Source organism: Nicotiana tabacum, chromosome 8 (genome assembly GCF_000715075.1).
Source record: "Nicotiana tabacum cultivar K326 chromosome 8, ASM71507v2, whole genome shotgun sequence".
NCBI lineage: Eukaryota > Viridiplantae > Streptophyta > Magnoliopsida > Solanales > Solanaceae > Nicotiana > Nicotiana tabacum.
Window position 1 is genome coordinate 52,875,412 of NC_134087.1, and position 12,516 is coordinate 52,887,927.

The 12,516-nt window shown below is 44.9% G+C and overlaps 1 protein-coding gene across 1 annotated transcript; it reads right to left on the minus strand.

Annotated features, from left to right (window-relative positions):
- Positions 1–219: 219 nt before the first annotated feature.
- LOC142163098 (uncharacterized) lies at positions 220–744 on the minus strand. The gene has a single exon (XM_075220352.1). It carries the CDS (start codon positions 742–744, stop codon positions 220–222), a length of 525 nt encoding a protein of 174 aa, XP_075076453.1.
- Positions 745–12,516: the final 11,772 nt, after the last annotated feature.

The following is a 12,516-nucleotide window of genomic DNA, read 5'->3' on the forward strand; positions in this document are numbered from 1 at the left end:
GGTCTTTTTGCCCGAGAAGTGTATTTTAGAGTATCAGTTTGTCGTCTTTGAGGTAAGTATCTTGCCTAACCTTGTGTGGGGGGACTTTCCCTTAGGATTTGAGTCTTCTTTGCTAATTGTAGTCCGTGCATGCGAGGTGAGTGTGTGCTCGGACTTATTTGTGGGAAATATGCTCTAGGGTTCTTAGGTCCTTATGTTCAATATATGGAAAGTATTCTGTTATGATTGGGGATTGGAGTTGGATGAAGTAGCAGAAAAGGAAGCTGAATCACCAGAGAAACCCAAATTTGGAGCCTGATTTTCCTTTTGGCTTTGATCATGTTGAAGCAAAGAATATGCTTTGCTAATTGATGGAAGTGGAGACATAAGCATAATGCTACTCTTGGCTGTTGAATAGGACTCATTTAGACCACTCAGGAATTGAAAAAGGTGTTGGTCTTCAATAAATTTGAGTAGTGCTCCACAAGAGCATGTAGGACCAACATAAGCAGAATTCAATTCATCCCATAAAGCTCTCATTCTGGTAAAATAAGTAGTAATATCAGAAGATCCTTGGGAGGTAGAACTAATTTCCCTGTGGATTTGAATGTATTTGGATCCATTGGATTGTCCAAACCTCTCATTTATGTCACTCCACACTTCTCTAGCAGTGTTGAGATACATAACACTCTCTGCTATCTTCCTAGTCAGAGAATTGGTGATCAGCTCTTTCCTATCACCGGTCGGTAAGTACATCCTATTCATATTAAGCGGGGTGGCAGTTGCTAAATAAAAAGGCGGATCCAAGCTTTCACCATATCATTAAATCGTTCTCAGAAGGGATAATAGGGAGAATTAGGTGGAGGTTGAGATACATTACCAGTCCCTATTCCTAATTTATTTTTGGTAGAGAAGGAGGTAAGCATACTACTATGCCAATGTACAAAACCGGTTCCATTGAACGATATGGAAACTAATTAACTTCCAATGCTATCGGAGGGATGAACATAGAACGGGTGAGACGAGTCCACAGTGAACTCGACAAAACCATCAGCAGTAGATGAAGGACTTCCCATATTCATACACAAAGTAAATTTCTAGACTGACAATTCGTAGAATCACAGAAGCAGTCCAAATTTCACAAGTAGAACAAAATGACCTAATATTACCTAGATTTTCACATGCAAATAAGAGAATAGAATTTTTACCCTCCTTCCTCGCACACCTGAAGAAGCTAAGGTCTTCTAATAACAGGAAAGAGACAAAAACTTAGAAAAGTTTCCAGAAGGTTCTGACATGAGACTCTTCGATATGAATGAAATCAGTGAACCAAGCTTGATGGTTACCATCAGACGAAAGCTCTAAGTGAGGCAGATCGATTGGAGTGCTCTGATACCATATTAGACTCCATTATTGGAGTCAATCGTAGAAATCTTAAAGTGAAAAGAAACCCTAATCGAGAGAGATAAAAGATAGAAGAGGGAAAGATATTTTTTTATTATGTTTTTTCTATCTCATTCTAGAAAGCTCAGATGAAGTATATAGTTGTTACTGTGAAAATGGTTTTAACAATTAAATTTGTTGATGGTCTCTAAAAATACGTCCTCCATTTTTATGCTAGTTTATTAAGCAGTTGATGCTAAGTATATGAGACTCAGAGACGAAATAAATCTAGGGAGAGAGCTATAACCAAACCGTTGGGTCAGCTATTCAGGACCTCGAGCCGATCGATTTGGGGCCTCGAAGTCGATTCCAGGGCTCGGACTTGAGATATCGTGGGTGATCGGGGGTAGGGATAACAGTTATGATGCAATTAAAGAGGGCTATTTATGGCTAATGATAAGCAATGAATGATGAACAAATAAGAAGATAACAAAATGAAAGCAATAATATCAAGAGAGTATATGAGAGAGCAAAGAGAGTGTTTTTCTATATTTCTTATAGAGCAGCTGGAGAAACAGAGTTTACAAGAATGGTAGGAATGCCCATTATATAGGAGGGGAATCATAACATAGTACAAAACACATTAGCTACTCGGATATGGGGATGGGACAGTTAGATATGATGTTCTGACGCCCTACATTGGGTTTAGAATAGCCCGCTAGGCTTTGTCAGTCTTAGCCAAGCGTCATGGGAACTTCCCTCTTTTCTAATATAGCCATTGGTCTATACTACCCTGAGATCGGGCCCCGATGACCCTTGACAGTGGGCCTTGATCTCGGTCTCGAACCTCGAGAAGCACGTTCGCATGGCACTATAATGATGAGGAAATTGGACACCCCCGATTTTACCGTACACAGATAGTCTCCGCGTTTCTTAGAGCGAAAGTGATAAGAAATGACCTTGAATTTCTTCACCCTCCGACGCTCTCGTAACGCCGTCAGGCACAAGGCACCAATATACGATGCACATGCAGCCCCTAAAGATTTTTGCATTAACTATGGCAGTTGGCTGTCTCTTGGCCTTCTTCAATGCGCATGCGGGGTTTTTATAAATACTCTCCTTCTTATTTTCTATTACTCATTGTATTCCCAAACCTTAGAAAAGGTTCATTCTTCATTTGCTTTCATTTTTTCTTAGGAACACAACTTTCCTTTTTTTTTTCCTGGAAATTTCTAGAAATGGCAAACTTCTGCCTCCGCTTCTTAGGAGGTTGTGGCCTCGTCCTCTTCGCTCCTATCTCAAGGTGAAGTGATAGTGCCTCTTCGTGCGGAGGAATGTGTTCCAGGGTCTTTCGCGATGGCCTCTGATTTCAGGGCCGAGAGACCTTATTCGAAGCCGGGGTGTAGCGAGCCCATGACTCAGTATACTAGCTCGATAACAGACATTGAAAGAGTGAAAGCTAATTGCCTATCCGTTTACTCTAGGGCCGGTGGGGACATCTTCGCCCTCGATCGACCCCGTGATTCTCGACTTCTGTCAATGATGCCAAGTGACTCTTGGCCAGATTCATCTTTTATTCTGGCGTGTTGTTTACATGATCAGGTACTACGTGAACGTGATCGGAGAGATGCCCTTCACCCTTGATCATCTAATCAGGATGTACAACCCCCGTCTCTTCCGTGGGAGTTTAATCAAACTTCGCTATCGTGCCCCAAGGTCTCTCTTTGCCTATACCGAAGAGCTTGGAAAGGGGGGATGGATAAGCCGATTTGTTCGAGTTAGGAATTCTGACCTGATCCCAGCGAAAAAGATACCGTTCCCCGAGAGGTGGAATGTGGAGCGAGAGTAGACAAGCTACCTTGACTTCCCTCGCTTCTCTCCGGCTATGTTCTTTCAAGCACTTAACATGTATTATTTTTTTTACTACAACCGCAACAATTTACCCTGGTGCTATTTCAGACTTCCAGAATTGGGTCAGTCGTCTGTACTCGATTTGCCCGTATGCTAAGCGAGTGTGGAGTGATTTATCCCAGTCGCGGTGGGAAGCCAAGGATCATGGTGAGCCTCTACCCTTGCTGTAGTCATCCCTTTCGACTCAAATCGCTACTATTAGTGCTCCCGTTCCCTGTGCTTACCTCTTGCCTTTGTGTAGGTTTAGGGGAACTCCCCTTGATTAATGGAGCTTTACTCGATGGGGAAGGAACTTTGGTACCCAACAAAGGGAAGAAAAGACAAGGGGATTCGTTGGACCGACCTTCCTAATCTAAGAGGATTAAGCGGAAGAGACTAAGGCCGACTCGGAATATCTAACCCCAAAAATGGTGGGAAACCCTGAGGGTGAGGAGGAAAACAACTTCTCTATGATGCCTGAGGGAGGGATAAGCCTGGATGATCCTAGGGCCGTAGAGATGGTGGCTTCCGAGCCATAGATTGATGTCGTTGTGGCCCCACTTTGTGGCAGAGAGACAATTGAGAGAGCATCGGGTTCTTCCCCTGAGCTGGTCGGTAGTCAGAGTTCTCCTCGATCTGAGGTGCCTTCATTAGGTGGTTTGGAGGGGCCTAGTTTAGGGACCCCGAATAGACATGGTATGGCCCTGACTTACCTTGCCAGTGTTGTGGTCATGATTGATTCTCCTTAGGGAATGACCCTACCTTTTGAAGGAGTGCAATATGCCCCATGCGAAGAATCTCTTGATGTGGGGATGCCTGTGAAAGTCGGAGATGTGCCTGAAAGGCTCCCAACCATTTCTAAGGGAGTTCATGAGGTTGATTCTTCCCTCATCTTTGGTGAAATGAGCAGGCTTTGCGAGTAATCTTCGTTTCCCTGTCTGTCGCTCGGGCCTTAGTTTCCTTGACCTCTTTTTTTCTAACTTGTCTTTTTTCGTAGCTTAAGGCCAATGTGCTTTACAACCATACTTTCACCTGGTATCAGGTCGAGGTGACCCGCCTTGAGCGTGAGAAGGCTTCCTTACTGAGAAGGTTATCTAGTCCCCGTTTACCTTTATCTGAATGTTTTGCCAGATCCTAGTGTTTTAACATCTCAGATCTGATTTGTGTAGTTTGAGAAGGAATGTGCCCTGCTGAGGGAGGAGCTTCGGGCCAGAGACTCTAAAGTCTCCGAACTCAAATGGCGTGAGAGAGAGATATCTTCCGAGAAGGATGCCCTCTAGGAGAAGGTGATATTAGTTGGGCTTCAGCTTAGTGAGGCGAGGGAGGATAGTGGCAAGTACAGAGGTCTCCATTGCGAGCTGGTGGCTACATTATCCAGGATCAAGACTGGAGCCGAGATTATTATATCTTTGTATAGAGAAGATGCCATTGTGACAAGCGCCCGAGCCGAAGGGGCACCCGAGGGGACCGAGCCAAGGTTGACTCGGGCAGTGGATATACGTGTGGGAGATATCATTTTGCATGTTGAGTTCGAGAGAATTGAGACCCTGGAGAAAAGAGATGCTGCCTTGCTTGCTTTTGGGGGTGCGCCGAGCAGTGGCTCAAGAGGTGACAAAAGAGAAGGCGGAGTCTGCCGGAGGGGAGGAGGCCATCGAAGAGAGGCCGCTGAAGGACCCGTAGTCATCGGGATGCAACCTTTGGTGGAGACACCGGAGACCTCCCTTTCGATGGTAGATTAAGATTCTGTTTGGTTCTCTCTTTGTAAGGGTTTTTTCAAGACTTGTAAACATCCCCCTGGAGGTTATAAGAAGGGTTTTTATTTCTTGTTCCCCCTTCCTTTTTGCTTTCCAGAAATACTATGTGATGTTCTTTAACCTTCGAACCAGGGTCCCGTCTTCGGATTAGACCCCAGGGCTTCACTATCATCGAGACTGGTGACAGTGACTCGTACACACTAAGTCGGTTACTTTTTAGAGTAAGCTGGCATTTGAGCTCTTGTTTTTTTGCTTTCAGGCATTTTTATTAGCTCGAGCTCAGTCTCCGAGTCGGATTTCGACCTGAGTTCATCTGACCCTCAAGTTTTTAGGATTTCGAGCTGGCCCTTGGGCTCTTACGCGTTGGGTTGGAGCGACCTTATGTGCGGGTGGCCCTAGGACTTATTAAGCTGGCGACAATGGCTCATACGCTTTGCCCTTAGGCATATCTAGTTAACTGTTTTGGGTTTAGTCTCCGAGTTGGGTTTCGACTCGGGCTGAATCGACCCTCAAGTTTTCTAATTTGCGTGGGCTGGCGACAGTGGCTCTTATGCCTTGGATCAAAGCGAACTTTTATGTGTGCGGCCCTGAGGCTTATTAGGCTGGCGACAATGGCTCTTACGCTTTACCCTTAGGCATGTATAGTTAACTGTTTTGGGTTTAGTCTCCAAGTCGGGTTTTGACTCGAGCTCAATTGACCCTCAAGTTTTCTAATTTGCGTGGGCTGGCGATAGTGGCTCTTACGCCTTGGGTCGAAGTGACCTCTTTTGTGTGCGGCCCTGAGGCTTATTAGGTTGGCGATAATGGCTCTTACGCTTTTCCCTTAGGCATATGTTGTTAAATATTTTGGGTCCGGTATCTGAATCGAGTTATGACTCGAGCTCATTTTGACTCTTAAGTTTTTAGATTTCAAGCTGGCAGCAGTGGCTCTTACACTTTTGGTCGATGCAACCTTTTGTGTGGGCTTTATTCATCTCTCATTAAGGAATTTTGAAGTAATTTTTGCCTGACTCATCGTTGGTTCGGGAAGAACCTCAATTTCGAGTAACTTGCGGCGATGTTCGAGCACCTCGGGAGGTTTGGTTCCGAGGCTGAGTAGCTCGAAGCCTATGATTTGGAGCTAATATTGTCGTAGCTCTTTTGCCTAGGTCGAGGGTATCCTGTTTAACCGGTTCTTTCTGAGGTAGATTCAGAGTAATTGAAGGGCTATGTGGGCTGGCGACAGTGGCTCTTACGCCTTGTAGCGACGGTCGGGCGTCCCCGAGTCACGATAGTTCGGCTGGTACAGCCGTGTGACCAGAGTCACTTGTGTTTGGCCGGAGCCTTTGAGTATCGATTGAAATAGATTCGACATCTATATCGAGGGTATGCCTTTTTATGGGTCTCACAGTTTTTACATGCCGTTGAGGTCTTACAGTTTTTGCATGCTATTGAGGTCTTACAAGTTTTACATGTCGTTAAGGTCTTACAGTTTTTTCATGCCGTTGAGGTCTTATAGTTTTTGCATGCCGTTGAGGTCTTACGAGACTGAGTTTGCCCGCTTGGGGTCTTACGACCTCGGGTTTTGATAAATCAATTGAGATGGCGCTTGATGGCAGTCCCTGAGTTGTCGAGGATTTCTTGACTCGGGAGCCATTATTTGCAAACTTTATATTGCCTCATCGAGGGCTTACAATTTTGGAGATCCTGACCCTGAGGTCGCTCATTTTTTGAGATTTTGGCATTAGTCTCCAGGTGTTCGTGGCACATTCAGTTTTGGATACATTTTACGATCTTGGTTTTGCCTTGTTGAGGGCTTATGAGTTTGGAGTTTTGACCCGGGGGTCATTCAGGTGTCAAATTGTTGATGCCAGTCTCCGAGTATTCGGGACATTTTTAATAGAGGAGTCTTCTTTGCTAAAATGTCGAGTTTCTTTTGAAGCGTGAAGTGCTTTGATGAAAAGTGTTCTTTGATTAACTGGTACAAGTACATATGTTTTTGCCGTTAAAATCTTGGATGCTATATATGGGCACTGTTCGTTTGACTGTTTGGCCGTGTACATTACTTTCCCCATCGGGGTCCTATTCGGGATGCCTTGGATTTCACGAGTATATGACCTTCCGTGGAGGGGGCCCCCTAGTATTTGAGGTGGATCTAAAAGAAATCTCGAATACTTGTTGAGTCTTCTTCAGATATTGTATGGTCGTTGCCTCGTTAAAAACCTTGCCGGTAAAACTGTCCCAGGGACAAAACCTGGCCGAAGGAAAAAAGTGCAACGGATGCTCGATGATGTTCTCGGAATTTTCCATCGGATGCCCTAGCAATAATATCATTTTAGCATGGATATGTTCCAGTTGCTTGGAAGTTGTTCGCCCTTCATGGTGCCGAGATTGTAAGAACCTTTGCCGACTACTCCGAGGATGCGGTACGGTTCTTCCCAATTTTGGCCCAACTTTCATTCATTAGGGTTTCGGGTGTTAAGGGTGACTTTCCTTAGAACCAAGTCCCCAATTCCAAAATATCGGAGGTTTGTTCTCCTGTTATAATATCTTTCGATCCTTTGCTTTTGGGTGGCCATTCGGACTAGCGAGGCTTCCCGCCTTTCATCCAACAATTTGAGTGCCGCTGTCATGACCTCGTCGTTCGAGCTCTTAGTGGCATGTTGGAATCTGGCGCTCGGCTCCCCGACCTCCACTGGTATCAAAGCTTCAGCACCGTATACTAGAGAGAAAGGTGTTTCTCCTGTGCTCGATTTTGAAGTTGTTCGTTATGCCCACAACATCTCTGGCAATATTTCTTTCCACTTTCCCTTGGTGCTTTCCAGTTTCTTTTTTAAGTTTTGGATGATGGTTTTGTTTGTGGACTCGGCATGGCCGTTTGCACACTGGTTGTGGGGCGTCGACAGGATCCTATTGATTTTTGATCCTCGAGGAATTATGTTACCTTTCTCCCGATGAATTGTTTCCCATTCTCACACGTTATCTTGGAAGGAATCCTGAATCGACACATGATGTGGTCCCAGATGAAGCTGATGACTTCTTTTTCCCTTATTTTTTTGAAGGCCTGCGCTTCCACCCATTTGGAGAAATAATCAGTCATAAATAAAATAAATCTAGCCTTACCTCTGGTGCCGTTGGCAGGGGTCCGACGATGTCCATCCCCCACTTCATGAACGACCATGGGGATAAGACCGAGTGCAGCCGTTCACCGAGTTGGCGAATCATCGGGGCAAATCTCTGGCATTTGTCGCACTTCCATACGAATTCTTTGGTATCCTTTTTTATGTTGTCCTAATAGTAGCCTGCTCTGATTACCTTTTGGACCAATGCATCGGCTCCATAATGGTTCCCGCAGATGCCCTCATGAATTTCTCGGAGTACATAATCTATATCCCCTATCCCAGACATACGGCTAGGGGGCCATCAAAAGTTCTTCTGTATAAAGTCTTGTTTTCATCGAGAGAGAATCGGGCTACTTTGGTTCGCATGGCCCTTGATTCCTTTGGGTCCTCGGGTAATTTTCCGTCTTTCAAATAATCAATGTATTTATTTCTCCAGTCCCATGTTAGACTTGTGGAATTAATCTCCGCATGACCTTCCACGATTACAGATTTAGATAGCTGGACGACAGCCCGGGGGAGTAGGTCGTCTTCCTCAACAGATGATCCCAGGTTTGCGAGGGCATCGACCTTGTTGTTCTTCTCTCAAGGTACATGAACCAAAGTCCATTCTTTGAAGCGACGTAATGTGACTTGGAGTTTGTCCAAATATCTCTGCATCCTATCTTTGCAGGAAACATTTGACATCCTTAGAAGTTACAACATGAAGCTTAACTCCGAGAAATGTGCCTTCGGAGTAGGTTCGGGAAAATTCCTAGTCTTCATGGTATCAAACAGGGGGATCGAGATTAACCCCGATAAAATCAAGGCCATCGAAGAAATCACGGTGGTAAACAATGTAAAGTCTGTGCAACGGCTAACAGGTCGGATAGCGGCTCTAGGCAAATTCATATCCAGGTCATCTGACAGGAGCCATCATTTCTTCTCCTTACTCAAAAGAAAGAACAACTTCGAATGGACTCCAGAGTGCCAACGCGCATTAGGAGAGCTTAAGCGATATCTGATAAGTCCGCCTCTACTCCACATACCAAAGGTGGATGAAACACTATATCTATACCTGGCCGTATTCGGGATAGCAGTAAGTGGCGTGCTAGTTCGAGAAGAGCAAGGTACGCAATTCCCTGTTTATTACGTAAGACGGGCCCTAGGGGATGCTGAAACTAGGTATTCTCACCTCGAAAAATTTGCTCTCGCATTAATAAGTGCATCGCAAAAATTGAAACCCTGTTTCCAATGCCATCACATTTGCGTTCTAATGACATACCCCCTCCGGAGCATATTGCACAAACCCGAACTATCGGGTCGATTGGCCAAATGGGCCATCGAGTTCGGGGGGTATGATATCGAGTATCAACCTCGAATAGCCATCAATTCCTAGATTCTAGCAGACTTCTTGGCCGACTTCTCGCCCTCTCTCGTGCCTGAGGTAGAAAAGGAACTTTTACTAAAATCAGGCATGTCTTCCGGGGTATGGACCCTGTTCACTGACAGTGCCACAAACATAAGAGGTTCCGGACTAGGTACAGTCCTAAAGCCACTTACGGGCGGCGTGATCAGTCAATCCATAAAAATTGCAAAATTGACTAACAATGAGGCTGAGTACGAGGCTATAATTGCAGGTTTCGAACTAGCCAAAAGCTTGGGAGCTGAGACCATCGAAGCAAAATGCGATTCACTTCTAGTAGTAAACCAGGTGAATGGGACTCATTTTTTCGATTTTCTTACCCTCTCACCTTCACGAGTTTACTTATGCCTTGTTTGAAATAGCGCGATACTTATAATCCCAAAATAAATCTCATTCCCGAACTCACATCGATTAACTTACGATGAAACTTTAGCGTACGAGAACGCGGGACGTAATATTTTATTTCTGATCTTATATCAATTTATTTATGGCGTACCTATACGTACAAAAACATGGGGTGTAATAGTCTCTCCCCAACAGGAATAAATGCAAAACTACTCATACTCACTGCCTTCCTACACAAGGCATCGGCCACTATATTGGCCTTCCCCGGATGGTACAAAATAGTAATATCATAGTCCTTTAGCAGCTCCAACCATCTCCGCTGCCTCAAATTGAGATCCTTCTGTTTCAACAAATGCTGGAGGCTACAATGATTAGTAAACACCTCACAAGACACACCATAGAGATAATGCCTCCAAATCTTCAACGCGTGAACAATGGCAACCAACTCCAAATCATGAACCTGGTATTTCTTCTCATGGGGCTTCAACTGACGAGAAGCATAAGCAATCACTCTACCCTCCTACATAAACACACACCCGATGCCAATCTGAGAAGCATCAAAATATACCGTATAAGAACCTGAAGCTGATGACAAAACCAACATTAGAGATGTGGTCAAGGCAGTCTTAAGCTTCTGAAAGCTCGCTTCACACTCATCCGACCACTTGAAAGGAGCACCCTTTTGGATCAAATTGGTCAAGGGTGATGCAATAGATGAAAATCCCTGAATGAACCGATAGTAATAACCCGCCAACCCAAGAAAGCTAAGAATCTCTATGGCTGAGGACGATTTGGGCGAACTCTGAACTGCCTCTATCTTCTTTAGATCAACCTGAATACCCTCACTGGACACCACATGCCCCAAGAATGCAACTGAATCGAGCCAAAACTCACACTTGGAGAACTTAGCATAAAGCTTCTCCTCCCTCAACCGATGTAATACAACTCTCAAATGCTCAGCGTGCTCCTCCTGGATACGCGAGTACACCAGAATATCATCAATGAAAACAATAATAAATGAGTCGAGATAAGGCCGAAACATGTCGTTCATCAAATGCATAAACGTTGCAGGGGCATTAGTCCACCCAAAAGACATCACAAGGAATTCATAATGACCATATCAGGTCCTGAAAGCTGTCTTAAGAATGTTCGAGTCCCTAATCTTCAACTGGTGATACCCTGACATGAGATCAATCTTGGAGAACACCCTCTCTCCCTGAAGTTGGTCAAATAAAATATCATACGAGGCAAAGGATACTTGTTCTTGATTGTGACTTTGTTCAACTGGCTGTAATCAATGCACATCCTCATCGTGCCATCCTTCTTCTTCACAAATAGAACAGGCACACCCCAAGGTGACACACTAGGCAGATAAACCCCTTATCAAGGAGTTCCTGAAGCTGCTTCTTCAACTCCTTTAACTACGCCGACTCCATACGATACGGTGGAATAGAAATGGGCTGAGTGCCCGACACCAAATCAATACCGAAGTCATATCCCTGTCCGGTACCATGCCCGGTAGGTCTGCAAGAAACACATCCGAAAAATCCCTCACTGCCGAAACTGAATCGATAGTAGGAGTCTCTGCACTGACATCCCTCACAAAGGCCAAATAATAAAGACAACCCTTCCTAACCATTTGTTGGGCCTTCAAAAATGAAATCACCCTACTGGGAACTTAATCCGACAAACCTTGCCACTCAATCTATGGAACCCTAAGCATAGCCAATGTCACCGTATTAGCATGGCATTTCATTATAGCATGACACGGATACAACCAATCTATACCCAATATCACATCAAAATCAACCATACTAAGCAGTAAAAGGTCCACTCGAATCTCCAAACACCCAATAGTCACCACATAAGACCGATATATGCGTTCCATAATAATAATATCGATCACCAGAGTAGATACACGAATGGATGAAACAAGAGACTCGTGGGGTGTATCCAAATATTGAGCAAAATATGATGACACATATGAAAAAGTGGAACTAGGATCAAATAATACAGAGGCATCCCTATGGAAAACTGAAACAATACCTGTGATCACAGCATCTAAAGCAATAGCATCTGGTCTGGCTGGGAGTGCATAGAAATGGGCCTGACCACCACTTGATCGACCTCCCCCTCTAGGGTGACCCCTAGCTGACTGGGCGGGTTGTTAAGTAACCGGTGTTGAAGTCGATGGCTGACTCCTCTGTTGGAGGACCCCCATGACGATGAGAATACTGCCTCTACATATACCCCAACTCTCCACACTCATAACAACCCCTTGGTGCTGGTAACAGGGACTGAAGAGAACCCCTAGCACCGGGATGACTGGTAGAAGAACCTGGCATAGAGGAGCCCTAAAATGATGAAGCATGTGACAAACTCTGGTTGGGAGGGCACTAAGTGATGAATGGCCTTGATGAGAACTGTGAGAACCATGGCCCGATGATGCCCCATGGTGAACTAGGTGAGCTGGCTGAGCATGTCTAAATGGATGGCCTCTGCCGTGCTGGAACTGACCCCCATGAGGAGCAAGAGACTCCAAGAAAGCAAACTAAATCATAGATACGAAAGTTTCCCTACAAATGGGCTGGCTTCAACAACCCATAAGGGATGGCTTGCCAAGCTACACAAACAATTAATTTGCTTATAGTCGCAAAAGTTT